We start from the raw sequence: 16,684 nt of genomic DNA, 5'->3' as shown, positions 1-16,684 counted from the left end.
ATTACATTTATTGCCATACTACTGAAAGCAGCAGCAGTTCACCTCAGAGCTTGAAAATAAAATAAACAATTTGAAATTTAACTCAACACATATCAGTGACTCTACACATATTAATAATGTTAAAGAGGTTTAATATGTATTAATTAGATTGTAAACCTTACTATTTCACTGGAGTGCAGAAAGTGCACTATTCTGTGCTTCTGAATGACTGTATTTAAATTTCTGTCGTGTTTCGTTTGGTGCAAACAGCCAAATTGGCTATCACTGCAAACCTAGTCACGTAGAATGTTGCTAGGACACAGGGTTACAATGTAACCTGCTCATCTAATGTCTACATTAGTAATATTTATATTATTTGCTAATTAATAACCACCTCATGTGGAACTCTGAATCTGCATCTCATTTCGGAGTCTGCTACTGTAATTGTTCATGTAAACAAGTGTTAAGGTAGCCAAGAGTATGGGATTTTCATTGTCTTGTTTTGCGCTTCAAAATGCACCACACATTCTCTATTGGAGATAGTCGGGAATTCCTCCTGATAATTAATAACCACCTCATGTAGAACTCTGAATCTGCGTCTCATTTCGGAGTCTGCTACTGTCCACCGGAGGCCACATTTTGGTCACGAACGCATGCTTTGAGAGTCGTCATGACTGAATGATTGAAATACGATATTTTCCACCAAGGCAACTCGGCGCGCTGAAATAAAATTGGCTAAACTGGCATTGGGCGGTTTAAAGGCCAAAACAAAGACAGCCGTTCCGGCACGTAACGCACATTAACAAAGCAGAACATCAGACTTTAGCATTGTTTTTAAGATAAACAAGAATATTCACTTAGCATGTTTCTTTAATATCTGCAAACATATTATGGTATTTTTATGCTATAAAAGAGTCACAAACTTACAGTACCTTTAATATATGCAGCCTCTGAAATGAGATGCAGTTTCAGAGTTATAAAATCTGCATGTAATGTTTTTTTAATTAGCAAATAATATAAATATTACAAACGTAAACATTAGCTGAGCAGCTTACAATATAAAGCTTGATCATCAGGTACGGTCGTCAATCTGGCAACTTGCATAAAAGGATAAGGGCCACGTGAAAAATTACTCTCAGTATTTTAAATGGATAACTGCAATACCTGTCAATCCTACATACTGCACTTTTAAATCTCATCTTTGTCATCTTTGATCATCTAAATTGAATATTAAAATGTGACAATGATTTTTTTATGCCATAAAATGGCTTGATGGTTACACCCTTTCCTCATTTAGAATACATGAGCCCCTTTTTTCACTGTCAGGCCTTTATGAGCCAGGGCTTACAACAGGCCTTGGAGTTGGAGCAACAAGGCCAAAACGATGCTGCATTTTCACTGTCGGACAAGTAACCTTGTGGCATTGCTTTGCCATTGATCTGCCCTTAACACACTTCTCAGGAGCAACAATGAATGAGAATGAATGAATACTATATAGCAAAGCAAACATGGGAAAAGGTAACATTTGGGCTGCAGCCAAAGATATTAGCATCGATGGCCAAATAATTACGATATAAACGTGACCCTGGACAACAAAAGTAGTGTTATGTTGCATGGGTATTTTTATGGCAATAGCAAAAAATACATTGTATTGGACACAGTTGTTGATTTTTTTTTCTTTTATGCCAAAATAACTCATATTAAGTAAAGATCTTGTTTCAGGGAGATATATACAACATTTAAGGTAGGCAACTTTTAATGTAGATTTTTATGTTTTTTTTAATCCTTAGATTCCAGATTTCACACATTTCCAGCTTTTGGGTAATGTATAAATCTAAATTTATTGACACTTTATTGACTCAATTGACAAATAAATTCAACCCAAAATCAGAAAGAAAAAAAAAAAAAAAAAAAAAAAAAAGAAAGTAGTGATTTCTGAATTTCCATTGACTTCAACTGCATTATTTATAGTAGTTCTCATGATTATATTTATTTACTTTTTTAAATAAACATATTCTGGCGATGCGGTCGTGCAGTAGGTAGTGCTGTGGCCTCACAGCAAGAAGGTCACTGGTTCGAGCGTCGGCTGGGTCAGTTGGCATTTCTCCGTGGAGTTTGCATGTGTAGGAATGAAAATTATCATATGCATTTGTTTATATTGAAAAACATGTCCTTCACCAAAGAAGGTCCATACTGACTCCAAAGGTAGATACTGATAAGACCAGGACCTGGTGTGGACTTTGGGGGTTTTACGATGTGGTCACATGTTGATTGGTCAGTTTGAATGTCTCAGCATTTGGGCTTTTGTCACATGGTCAAGAAAGATACAAAATAGGTGGTAAAATGCTGCTCTGCCTCTTTTCCTGGCCTGTCTTTTCCTGGTCTTCTTTCCTGCTCTGCTCCTCTCCTACTCTGGACTCTATCTTCTCTGACTCTACTGCAATCAGGCTAACTTCTGGGCCTGCTCTCTTTTTCTTTCTCTCCCTCCCCCTGTGTCTCTCCTTCTACCTCGGGTAACTTTAATTTTACATTTAAGCTGGGTACAATTTATATCATATGTTTTATCATTTCATATTTGATCATTTTATACAGTTATTTTGTAACTAATTCAGTTTTTGAAGTATTGTCATTAAATCATCTCATTTTTAAATATTTGTGAATTACTTTGATTTAACATAAACACTTAATTGCTCCATATTGCATACAATACAATCACATAATATCAACGCTCTCCCACATTTATTGCTATTAATACTGCCCTTAATTAATAAATTTTTGGTATGAGATTGCAGAAGAATGGTTTGACTAGAATGTACAGTTTTTTACATTTACAATTACATTTACATTTAGTCATTTAACAGATGCTTTTATCCAAAGGCAAGTTTTATTATAGGCAAGTTTCAGGTGTGTAAAGTCTAAGGAGCAAAGCATTAGTAATGTAATTACTTAAATTTTTTTTTATTTTTTTTATTATTTATTTTTTTTGAGAGAGAGTACAGTTAGTAGTATAGGCCAGAGAGGCAGTTGCAGATTAGGAAGGCAAGTGGAGACTAAATAGTTGAGTTTTTAGCCGTTTCTTGAAGACAGCAAGTGTCTCTGACGTTCTGATGCAGTAAGGGAGTTTATTCCACTAACTGGGCAGATTGAATGCAAGACTTCGGGAAAGTGGTTTCTTCCCACTTAGGGATGGAACCACGAAGCGACGTTCATTCACAGAACGCAAGTTTCTGGAGGGCACATAAATCTGCAGAAGTGAGAGCACATAAGAAGAAGCAAAGCCAGAGGTCGCTTTGTAAGCAAACATCAGAGCTTTGAATTTGATGCGAGCAGCAACTGGCAGCCAGTGCAAACGGGTGAGTAGCGGAGTGACATGTGCTCTTTTCGGTTTCATCAAAGACCACTTGTGCTGCTGCGTTCTAAAGCAGCTGAAGAGGTTTGATAGAGTTAGCTGGAAGCCCGGCTAGTAGAGTTGCAATAATCCAGTTTGGAGAGAACAAGAGCTTGAACAATGAGTTGAGCTGCATGTTCAGATAGGAAGGGTCGGACCTTTCTGATGTTATAGAGTGCGAATCGGCAACATCGAGCAGTTCTAGAAATGTGGTCAGAGAAGTTTAGTTGGTCATCAATCGTTACTCCAAGGCTTTTTACCATTTTGGATGCAGTAATGGTTGCCCCATCCATCTGGATTGAAAAGTTATGGTGTAGAGTCAGGTTGGCAGAAACTTCAAGCATTTCCGTTTTCGCGAGGTTAAGCTGAAGATGATGATCTTTCATCCAGTGTGAAATGTCTGACAGGCAGGCTGAGATGCAAGCTGGAACCGAGGGATCATCAGGGTGAAAAGAGAGGTATAGCTGGGTATCATCAGCATAGCAATGGTAGGAAAATCCATGTTTCTGGATGACTGGTCCTAAAGATGTCGTGTAGATGGAGAAAAGAAGTGGCCCAAGAACAGAGCCCTGAGGTACCCCAGTGTTTAGATGCTGTAGGTTGGACAACTCTCCCCTCCAAGACACCCTGAATGACCTGCCAGAGAGGTAAGATCTGAACCATTGAATAACAGTGCCTGCAACGCCTAGTGACTCAAGCGTAGATAGCAGGATCTGGTGGTTTACAGTGTCAAAAGCAGCTGATAAATCCAGCAAGGTGAGGACAGATGATTTAGAGTCTGCTTTAGCCAGTCTGAGATCCTCCACGACCGAGAGCAGGGCAGTCTCAGTTGAGTGGCCTTTCTTAAAGCCAGATTGCTTGTTGTCCATGAGGTTGTTTTGAGTAAGAAAGTCCAGGACTTGATTGAACACTACTTTCTCCAAAATCTTGGCCATGAATGGAAGCAGGGATACCGGTCTGTAGTTTTCAAGTAGCGTTTGATCCAGGTTGGGTTTCTTCAGCAGTGGGGTTACCCTAGCCTGCTTAAATGAAGTGGGGAATAAACCAGAGTCAAGAGATGTGTTAATTATGTGAGTCAGGGTTGGTATGACTGCAGGAGAGATGGCTTGCAAGAGATAAGAGGGAATGGGATCAAGTGGACAGGTGGTTGCATGGCTAGATAGCACAAGATGGGACACCTCAGACTCAGGGAGCTGAGAAAAAGAGGTGAGTGTGTGTGGTGTTGGTGGTGTATCTTGCGTGTTTGTTGTAGGTGCAGCAAATTGACCACTGATTTTTGCAGTTTTGGTACAAAAGAATGTAGCAAAGTCATCAGTAGTGAGCGTGGAGGATGTGGGTGGAGGAGTAGAATAGAGGAGGGAGGAAAATGTTTTAAAAAGTAAGTGAGGATTGGTGGCACAGTCGATTTTCTGACAGAAGTATATCTGCTTTGCAGAAGTAACCTCAGCCGAGAAAGAGGACAGAAGAATTTGGTATGTTATGAGCTGTTCAGGATTTTTAGTTTTTCGCCAAATTCTCTCTGCAGCCCGAAGTTTTGAGCAATGCTCATGGAGAACATCAGAGAGCCAGGGTGCAGGAGGACTGGCACGGGCTGGCCTGGATGTAAGAGGACATAGTCTGTCTAGACATAATGCTAGTGTGGAGCAGAGTGTATCAGTGGCACTGTTCGTATCAAGTGCAGAGAGTTTGCAAGATGGAGGAAGAGAGTTTGAAACAATGGTGGATAGTCTATTGGGTGAGAGAGAGAGTGTAGGTTTCTGCGAAAGGCAACTAGAGTTGGAGTGTGTGGTGGCTCAGGAGTAATGTGGATGTTGAGAGACAGAAGGAAATAATCCGATGGTTGTAGTGGAGTTACTAGTGTTTGATCAGCGAAGCAATGTCGAGTGTAAATAAGGTCTAGCTGATTACCTGATTTGTGAGTAGCAGAAGTAGGTGTTCTTTTTAGGTCAAAAGAGGCCAGCAGAGTCTGGAAGTCAGCAGCTTGAGGTCTTTCAATGTGAATGTTGAAGTCACCTAGCACCAACAAGGGAGTGTCATAATCAGAAAAAGATAAGAGAAGAACATCCAGTTCATCTAAGAAGTGACCTAATGTACCCGGTGGGCGGTAGATAACAACCACATTTATGTAGAAGGGGTGGATAATGGTGACTGCATGGAATTCAAAGGAGCTGATTTTTGGCAGGGGTGGTCTCTAAGTGAATTCCGATTCTTTGGAAATCAGTAGTCCAGTCCCACCCCCTCTCCCTGTCTGACGAGGAGTGTGGGAAAAAGAGAAATTAGTTGAAAGAGCTGCATGTGTAGCAGTGTCCTCCGGTCTCAACCAGGTCTCAATTAGAGTCTTGAGATTATAGTCAGAATGAGTAGCTATGGAGGTAATAAAATCTGCCTTGTTAACAGCAGATTGACAATTCCAGAGGCCCACGGAGAGAGAGAGTTGTGAAATAGCAGATACATGTATTGATCGAAGGTTGTGAGGATTATGCCTGCAGCATACCTCCCGTGCTTTGCGAGTGTTATTAACAACAGGAATTAGTAAACACATAATAAAAGTGCAATGAAAACAATAATGAGTGCAGAGATAAAGTAAAATAATAATAAAAAAACACAAGCTCTTACAGTAAACAAGGAAACAGTGGGTAAACTTTTTATGTACCATACACAGACAGCTGAAAACAAGTTTAAATGTCCTACAACCATACACAACCAGCTGAAAACAAGTCTAAGTGTTCCCTAACCATACACAGCAACTGAAAACAAGTCTAAATGTACTTACACGGTGTTGGTCTCATTGCTAAAGTGCTTCTCCTGCTAACTAAATCTACTGTGCTCAATATATATAGTCTTTACCTGGTGTTTGGACATACCTCCAGAGTAAAAACATCCGAAACTGAGACGGGGGGGGGTCCGAAACCGTCCGTGCTCGACACACAAGCTCTTACAGTAACCAAGAAAACAGTGGGTAAACTTTTCTAGTACCATACACAGACAGCTGAAAACAAGTTCAAATGTCCTACAACCATACACAACCAGCTGAAAGCAAGTCTAAGTGTTCTCCAACCATACACAGCAACTGAAAACAAGTCTAAATGTACTTACGTACACGGTGTTGGTCTCGTTGCTAAAGTGCTTCTCCTGCTGCTGCTCCTTACTTGATGCTTTTACCATCAATACTGATAATTTTTTAGTCATTCGGCAGAACTACAGTTCGAACCGCTGTGGTTTAAAACCCATTCTTACACATGTTCCCCCCACGTTTGCGTGGGTTTCCTCCGGGTACTCCAGTTTCCATCTCAAGTCCAAGGACATGTGGTACAGGTGAATTAGGTAAGCTAAAATTGTCCTTAGTGTATGTGTGTGAATGAGAGTGTGTTCCCCAGAGATGGGTTGCAGCTGGAAGGGCATCTGCTGCGTAAAACATATGCTGGATAAGTAGGTGGTTAGATTAATAAAGTTTAATAAAGGGACTAAGCCGTAAAAAAATGAGTGATTGAATGAAACATGGATTCTAGTTTTGGTTCTTGCAAAACATTTAAAAAAACAGTGAAGGATTTACCACTTTGTAATGTTGCTATTTCTTTTCACAAAACTAAAAAAAGTTGAGGGACTGAAGACACCAAGTGATGAAGTGTTCCAGGTGTAATTCTTCCTGTAAACAAATGATAAGGTGGGCAACAGTATGGGATTTTCATTGTCTTGTTTTGCGCTTTAAAATGCGCCACACATTTTCTATTGGAGACAGTCGGGAATACCTCCTGATTCCTTGAATCTTTTTGATTATGTTGTGCACTGTTGAAGGTGAAATATCCAGATGTCTTCCTATCTTTCTTTGAGGAACATTGCTTTTAAACATTTAATAATTTACTCATGTATTTGTTGGCAAACTGGCGATTCTCTGCCCATCTTTGCTCCTAAAGGACTAGACCTTTATTGGATGCTGCTTTTGTACCAAATCATAATTGCAATCACCTGTTGACATCACCTGTTTCAAATCACATCATTATTTAACCAATTTACCTGATGATTACTAGTCCTAAACTACTCCTAGTCCTAAACTACTACAACTTTTTTGGAATGTGTTGCAGGTCTGAATGGCAGGAAAGGATGTATATTTACAAATTAAATTAAGCTGACCAGACAAAACATGAAATATTTTGCGTTCATATTGTCTGCAATGAAATACAAGTCAAAGTAAATTTGGAAATCCCTAGTTTTTTTTATTTATTTGGGTTTTCCATATTGTCCCAACTTTTTCTGATTTGGGTTTGTACACTTCTTGTGCACTGGTGCATTTGCTGTATATATGGCAGATTTTGAAAGCAGAAAAAGTAGCGAGGAAACAAATTGGCTCATGCCCGACGTTAAAGCGAGCAAGCAGACCATCTACGGAATGAGCCATATTCCACCAAAGAACTTTGAGGTGGATAAGGCATAGGAGGAGGTAGCATTTTAAAACTATTTTTAGATACAATAATAATATTTTAATTGTAATTATTAAATTTTTCATGTTTAAATATATGTATGTGTTGCTGGGCATCCCAGTGTGTGTAATAAGCCCATACACACATTGTGGAGTCACCGATCACTATTGCACTATTTAAATAAATACTTAATTTTGAGCTCTGAAAAGTCATGTGAAATAAAAACTAATTGCAATATAACACTATGACACCATGACCCATTTACTCATGCTCATTTAGCAAGCTCATACACGACACACAAAAAGTGAGACATAACACAACATGGACATAACACAAAATTTAAAGCAAGTATTTTAGCATGTCAAGTCAAATTTATGCATATAAAATATATTTTCCCAACAATAAAAGTGTGGCTAGTGAAAATACTAGCCACAGTGGCCGGTGATCAAAAAAGTTAATGTCAAGCCCTGGTTATATGACTCACCTTTCCATTTGTCAGAGTTCATAGACACAACGTTCACAGGTCGCAGATTTGGCTTCATTTTCATAACTCAACCAATCCCTGTCGAAATTCTTCATTTCAAATCCTCTAATGTATTTCATCATTTGCACAGAGACCGTTTGTTCACTTTTTTTTCTGATATATGCACATAATAATGCATCAATCATGCAGATGAACAGTATAATGTATAATGTAGATGAAAATAAGCCTCATCAGCTCTTGTTTAACATGGAGATTGGGAAATTGTTGCGAATTGTCTCCGAGCTGTGACGCTCACCCATTGTTCCAGTTGAGGAGACTGCCTAAGGATCACAGACTTCCAGCCTAGCATGTAATCTGTTTTTATCGGCTGACAAACCAAACATTTCCCAGAGTAAGTGCTGGTGCTCTCAGCAGTTTTAGGCCAGCTCTTTCAGACTCTTTCAGACAAAAAAGCTTTCATTTGAGAGCACGTAACTCATTATTGTTGAGTTAGCCGAGCCAACAAAGACGTTATCACACTCAATTTGTTTCCGGAGAGCAGTTTAGGAAGATTAGACCTACATATGTACTCTGTTGGTTTGAATCCATTTGGCTTTATATGTTTACAATAATTTTGAATGAATGCAATGATACAGCTGATTATTGCAATCTGACATACTTACTAAGACTGCCCCCCACTCTAATCTGAATTGCTTCTTTGAATTGGTTGAATGCATGCTTGATTTCATTGTACATTTGGATATCCCTGCATGAAACACTCTTCAATGTCATTTGATCATCATTTATGAACTGCTGCCGTGATTGCTAGGAATAGAGGGGGTGATTTCTGAACAAGAAGCAGTTTATTCTGAAATATCCTTTGCAAATATGGAGCAACAATTTAATGGATGCACCCAATAGTGTGAATGTGAAATGGACTGAAACATTGGTTAATTGATGCTATTTTAAGTCTTTGACGTGTATGATTACACTGGTGTGATCAGTTTAGGCTGGTCCCTAGAGGATATGATCACACCAGTGTGATTAGAATGCTCACAGTGTGTCATCTATCATCATAAATCACTGTTTTCAAATAATTTGTTAGGTTACAGACATTTAAATGCACTTAAAGTTGCTGTATTTACGTTTGTGACTCTTCTGAAGCATAAAAATACCATAATATGTTTGCAGATATTTAAGAAAAACAATCTGAAAAACAATGCTAAAGTCTGATATTCTGCTTTGAAAATGTGAGTTATGTGCCAGAACGTCTGTCTATGTTTTGGTTCTTTTAACCCGACAACTGCTAGTTTAGCCAATTCTAATTCAGCACCCCGTTGCCTTTGTGTGAAATATCATATTTCATTCATTCATTCATTCATTCATTCATTCATTCATTCATTCAGGAAGGCTCTCAAAGCATGCATCCATGACTGATATGTGACCTCTGGTGGACAGTAGCAGACTCCCAAATGAGACACAGATTCAGAGTTTCACATGAGGTGGTTATTAATTTGCAAATAACATAAGCATTACAAATGTAAACATTAGGTGAGCAGGTTACATTATAACCCTATGTCCTAACAACATGCTATGTGAGGAGATTTGCAGTGATAAGCAATCTGGCTGTTTGGACTAGACACAACATGACAGAAATTTAATTAAGCCATTCAGATACACAGACTGGTGCACTTACTGCACTTAAACCTCTTTACTGTTATTAAATGTACATGCTGAATCACTGATATGTTTTGGTTTTGAGTCACAATTCTAAAGTTCAATTTCAAATGTTTTATTTTATTTGAGATCTGAAGTGAACTATCTGCTGCTGCTTTCAGTAGTATGGCAATAACTGTCATGTAAAATGACATTCAAACTTATTAGCGTTTAACACTGAATAAAGCACATGAGGTGTACCTGAGGTGATCATTGTCAGTTTTCTGTTGTTCAGCTGCAAGAAAAATAAGTTGTTTCTAAAATAGAAATTTCAGTTGTTGCTTAGAACAAAACCTCCTTTAAATATGGAACATATTCCTTCTATCGTGTTACTTTTATTTAAAACTCGACTTAAATCAGTCTTAAATTGGCCTTTAAGCTGGATAGGCAGGCACACTCCTGTTGATTTTTTTTCAATCTGGCAACCTGCTCTTGCGTGTGTTTTGATCCAAGAGTGCAATACCTAGTTCAGCCAATGGGTGTCAAATTTACACACTGCACCTTTAAGTACCATCAAAACTTCATATTTATGGTTTATAAAATACATGTTAATGTATATGGAGATGAAAATAAAATTAAACTTTTACAGACTATGTGCTTTATTCACACCAGACAGTTTAGGTAAATGAAACATTTACTTTATTCTTCTACCAGTTACACAGCCATTCACTTTCCTGTGTTTCATGTTGTAACATGTAAATCCAGCAGCTCTAACCTCTCTACTACAACACAGGCTAACATTACCCATTACCCATTATGCACCCATTACCCATTATAGTTCAAGTAATAAGATCATTATTAATGCTGGTTAAAAGACACAATGCATGTTCTTATTTATATATATATATATCTCTCAAAAAAAACTAAAATAAAAAATCACACGTGGGGTCAGCAAGAGTTTTTAAAACTTAGATGTGAAAGTGTTATACAAAATAAGTATAATTAGTAAGTTTTGCTGGGTTAATCACATTAACTAAATGAGTTAGGGCAGGGGTGCCCAAACTAGGTCCTGCAGATTTTAGCTCAAACTTGCCTCAAAACACCTGTAAGGATGTTTCTAGAAAGTCTAAAGCTGCGGTCACACTGGACTTTTCTCCCCATAGACTTCCATGCATTCGCACGCGAATGCATCAGACTGGAAATGCAAATTTGTGCAACAAGTTTTGCAGATTACTGTGTTGGAAAGTTCAAGCTTGGTGATATCTGACCTGTGAAATCCCATCACATGATTGCATGAGACCAATCAAAGATCAAAAAATGACCTCTTTGGACAGAAATATAAAACATGGAGCAATTGCTCGCTTTTTTACATGTCTAATCATCTTGTTTAATCCCACCCCTTTTCGTAGCGCCGTACCACATAATTTCGCAAACTCAAACTCTAGTGTATTAGTTCCAACCCTGGATTGGGGTTGGAACTAAACTTTGCAGCACACTAACCCTCCAGGACCGAGTTTTAGCACCCCTGAGTTAAGGGAACATTCTGGCAATTATAGGCGAATGATAGCTGTAATATTCTGTGAACTTAAAAAATATGTATATGTTTGCTTAAGAAAACTTCCTGGTTGACGAGAAGCAAACATTAAAATGCTTTTGTTTTTTAAACCAACAAACTTGCATTGTCAAAGCTTTGTAGTAACTACAAATTGAAATCTGTGGTCCTATTCAAAAAGAACCAAAATGGTCAAAGGTTTTTAAAGGGATTAAAACTGTGGGCTTTGTTACTACTACTTCTACTACTACTAAATCCCATTCATTTTCAATGCAGATCTGACAACTTCCGAAAACAGAAGTAACAGTTGACTTTTGGGAACAGAATGTAAACATGTTATGGGATGGGAGACATGTGACAAACGTTCTAAAATATTCCACTTTATGCAAATGAGAAGCAATTATTACCATTAAGAGTGAAGTCAGTGGCGCTCACATGATTCTCCTGCTATAGTGGGGTGACAGTGACTTAATTTAGCCATTGCTCCATTAGTATTAGCTGTGCTGATGTGAATCTGAATGGTTTCGTGAACCCAAACTGATCAGCGTTTGAGCTTTCATCAAAAATATGTAACTACAATGCCAAAAATACAGAATTGTTCCCCATTAATTGTCCACATTAAATGGTTTATATACCAATTCCCCTCAAATGTTTGTTTTTATTGGCAAGAAAGATATACATAAGGGAGTTAATGTCATTCACAAATGTAACTAGGGCAACCAATAGTGTAACAGACACTTGTGACCTAACCACCAGCAGTTTGCTGGCTATGTGGAAGTCACCTCATGCCACAAAGGTGCTATTACCCGAAAGCAACATCTTGACAATAAATTCAATTAAAGTTGATTTCTTTTAACTCATTGGACCAAGATGCGTGATTCAGTTTTATTTATTTATTTATGCTCAGCTGTTCCACAATCAAAGTTTATTAAATCTAAGCCTTGATTTTATTGTCATTATTTTTCAAATTACCAAGGCAGCTGTTGTTTTGCTGGGAAAAGCATGCTTTTATTCAGCAGCGTGTCTTGAAATCATGAATCACTCTTAAAGGACAAATGCGATTTACTGACTGGAACGGTTAAAAAGGCCGCTTGCTTTTGAAACGATACATGTTGTCATTTCATTTTAGCAAGGGAGATGCGAACCATCCATCTTCGTTTTGGTGGCTCTGTGCATGAGTCTAGTTTTGTTTGGCTGAAATACAAAATGAATGCACCTCCTGGCCATGAAAGGAGCTTGGGTGAAGTGCATGGAGTCTGTAATGAAACCAGGCTGGATAAAACCCAAGCAATATTGGTGGAAAATTGAAGTCAGTTCAAGCTTTTTTATTGTTCACTCTCCTTTTCTTTCCCCACAGGTCTGGCATCCATAATGAAAAGACTCCTGACGAAATATGACAACCTCTTTGAGGTCTCCTTCCCCTATTCAATGGGATGGCACGGTAAGAGAATGCATCTGATATTGCAATCATACAAGAAAAGGGTGGAAAATCAGCAATGAGGTTTTTTGCCTGCAAACTGGAGGTGTTGCCACTTGTCTTGTTTCCATGGAGAACAATAAAAAGGAGGCAGGAAGAGATACTTCCTTCCTTTTTTTACGGTCGTCTGCTCAGTAACTTGTGGCATTGTCTAGGGGTTCAGCGTTGCATGTCAGTCGGGTCATACGGTTGGAGAATTGATGTTAAAATGACTCTCGGCCCCGCATAAAACTGTCAAGGTGTTTTAGGCAAATTGCTTGTGGATTAAGCTCTCTGATGGCTCTTTACTCAGTACTGCAAAAATGCTCCAAAATTTTTTTCCTTGATAATGTGAAATGCGGGCGTGACTCATCAGAGGCTGATGAATTATTCATGAGCATGGTTACTCTCCGGGTGATTACTGTTGTGTGCTCTTCTTAAAGTGCTGCTGTGAATGTAAACTATGTAAACCCACAGTTATGCTGAAGGTGTGGCTGAACTACAGATACCGATGAAGCGTGGGGAAAATAAATGGACTGACAGATTGACAATAGATTAACAGGAAAAGAGATGGACAGAAGAAATAAAGAAATAAATAAAGAAATAAAGAAAGAAAGAAAGAAAGAAAGAAAGAAAGAAAGAAAGAAAGAAAGAAAGAAAGAAAGAAATTTACAGATATAGAAAGGAATGAAAGAAAAAAATGAATGAATGAATGAATGAATGAATGAATGAATGAATGAATGAATGAATGAATTGACAGAAAGAAAGAAAGAAAGAAAGAAAGAAAGAAAGAAAGAAAGAAAGAAAGAAAGAAAGAAAGAAAAAATTAAGAAAGGAATGAATGATTGGATGAATGGATGAATGGACTAACGAATGAATGAATGAATTATTGAATGAAGGAATCAACAGAAAGAAAGATAGAAAAAAGAAAGGAGATAATGAATAAATAAATGAATGAATGAATGAATGAATGAATGAATTGATTGAACGAAAAAATGAAGAAAGACATGAATGAATGAGTACATTGACTGACAGACAGAATAAAAGAAAGAACAAAAGAAAGAAAAAAGAAAGAAAGGATTGAATGAATTAATAAAATAAAAAATAAAGAAAAAAGAAGGAAAGAAATAATTGAACAAATGAATGAATGAATTTATTGACAGACAGAAAGAAAGAAATAGATTTACAGATAAAGGAATGAAAGAAAGAATGAATTATTTAAAAGAAAGAAAGAAAGAAAGAAAGGAAAGGACTGAATGAATGAATGAATGAAATAAAGAAAATAAAGAAAAAAGAAAAAAGAAATGATTGAATGAATTAATGAATTCATTGACAGACAGACAGAAAGAAATAGATTTATAGATATAGAAAGAAATAAAAGAAAGAATGAATGAATTTACAGAAAGAAAGAAAAAAAGAAACAATGAATGAATTAACAGAAAGAAAAAAAGAAAAAAAGAAAGAAAGAAAGAAAGAAAGAAAGTAAGAAAGAAAGAATGAATGAATGAATGAATTGACAGACAGACGGAAAGAAAGAAAGAAAGAAAGAAAGAAAGAAAGAAAGAAAGAAAGAAAGAAAGAAAGAAAGAAAGAAAGAAAGAAAGAAAGAAAGAAAGAAAGAAAGAAAGGATTGAATGAATTGAAAAAGAGAAAGAAAAAAGAAAGGAATGAATGAATTAATGAATTAAAATAAATAAAGAATTGAATTAATGAATTAATTCATTGACAGACAGACAGACAGACAGACAGACAGACAGACAGACAGACAGACAGACAAACAGACAGAAAGAAATACATTTACACATATAGAAAGGAATGAAATAATGAATGAATGAACTGAAGAAAAAAGAAAGAAAGAAAGGATTTAATGAATGAATGAATGAAATAAAGAAAAGAAAGAAAAAGGACAAAAGGAGACAATGAATGAATGAATGAATGAATGAATGAATGAATGAATGAATGAATGAAAGAATGCATTGAGAGACAGAAATAAAGAAAGTAAGAAGGAAAGAAAGACAGAAAGAAAGAAAGAAAGAAAGAAAGAAAGAAAGCATTTAATTAATGAATGAATGAAATAAAGAAAATAAAGAAAAAAGAAAGAAATGATTGAATGAAAGAATGAATTCATTGACAGACAGAAAGAAAAAAATAAAAGGAAATAGAAAAATAAAGAAATAGATTTACAGATACGAACGAACAAACGAATGAATGAATGAATGAATGAACGAATGAATGAATTCATTGACAGACAGAAAGAAAGAAATAGAAAGAAATAGAAAAAGAAAGAAATAGATTTACAGATATGAACAAACGAATGAATGAATGAATCGAAAAAAAGAAAGAAAGATATGAATGAAAGTAAGAAAGAAAAAGAAACAACATAAATGCTAATTCTAAGATGAATAGATGAATAGTACATATAAATGCTAGTCTTGGATTGTTAAATATTAGAATAAGTCATCTTCAGTCTCTGTGTATGTGCTAACTGTCAAAGTCACACTTGTAGTGAAGAATCACTTCATGCCTGTGGAAGAAATGAGAGCAGAATGATTGACACTGATGCAGTGCTGTGGCCCCTGGGTGCCCTTTTCCATCCTGCGGCCGAGAGTCTGCAGGGCACAGGCTGATTTCATCTTAAATCTTGTTATGAGCTCAGCCGAGCAACCACTGCACACTCAGACGATTCTCACAGTCGGTGAATGACAGCTTTAGTGTCAGACCACAAATCTAACACCTGTCGCCAGTAAACCTGTGAATCTCTGACCTATTACTATGCGCGCTATATCACTGAGCATTTCCCAGCATGCTCTGCTAAGAACTGACCGGCATACACCCAAATGTGATGAAATTTGTTTATATAGACAGACAGATATATATATATATATATATATATATATATATATATATATATATATATATATATATATATATATATATATATATATATATATATATATAGAGAGAGAGAGAGAGAGAGATAGACAGACCTTTGTATAGATCGATTGATAGACAAATAAATATTTAGATGACATTTGTTTACACAGACAGACAGACAAACAGATGATAAACACAAATATATATAAACAGACAGACAGACAGACAGACAGACAGACAGACAGACAGACAGACAGACAGACAGACAGACAGATGGACACAAAGTCTAGACAAAGATAGACAAAAATATGAAGAGTTTAGATGCAAAAACTTGTAAATGAGCATTTTCTATCAGGCTCCTCTGATTAGATTCAGAAGTTTCAGTTTATTTGTAATGATAAGGTTATTAGCTAGTAATGATATATGTATATATATATATATATATATATATATATATATATATATATATATATATATATATATATATATATATATATATATATATATATTTATTTATTTTTATTATTTTTTTTTTTATTAAATGTCACTTTTCATTTCAACAAACAATTCTTTGGTTTTTAATAAGGTCAATTTTCTTTTGCATCAAAACCAGCTATTTTTGCTTGTATTTAGCTATTTATTATTTTGTGCTTTTTTTGCAAAATCCTTTAAATCACCTACTGGGACAAGACGTTGTTATTAGTTGAAAATCACTAAAGATGCAATTAGAAATTATTTTTTTACCAAACACAAAACACATTACACAAACCACCTAAAATACATAAGTCTGTTAAGTTATTCATTCTGCTGTGATAAACCTGGGAAAAAGCGGAAGTAAAATGAATGAATGAAATCTGTCAAGTATGTGCATTAATCAATAACATTAAAACTGACATTA

General features: G+C 36.4%; 1 protein-coding gene across 1 annotated transcript in view; it reads left to right on the top strand.

The window, feature by feature from the left end:
- The window catches only part of galt (galactose-1-phosphate uridylyltransferase), a 172,323-nt gene that overhangs the window by 85,969 nt on the left and 69,670 nt on the right, over positions 1 to 16,684 (top strand). The window contains exons 9-12 of the mRNA XM_056466316.1: positions 8,522 to 8,542; positions 10,554 to 10,579; positions 12,253 to 12,307; positions 12,808 to 12,897. Of these exons, the coding sequence (XP_056322291.1) occupies positions 8,522 to 8,542; positions 10,554 to 10,579; positions 12,253 to 12,307; positions 12,808 to 12,897 (192 nt within the window). The remainder of the gene's footprint in view (positions 1 to 8,521; positions 8,543 to 10,553; positions 10,580 to 12,252; positions 12,308 to 12,807; positions 12,898 to 16,684) is intronic.

The sequence above is a fragment of the Danio aesculapii genome, chromosome 10, assembly GCF_903798145.1.
Source record: "Danio aesculapii chromosome 10, fDanAes4.1, whole genome shotgun sequence".
Classification (NCBI taxonomy): domain Eukaryota; kingdom Metazoa; phylum Chordata; class Actinopteri; order Cypriniformes; family Danionidae; genus Danio; species Danio aesculapii.
The sequence above is the reverse complement of the archived record's forward strand: the minus strand, read 5'-3'. Positions and strand labels throughout refer to the sequence as shown.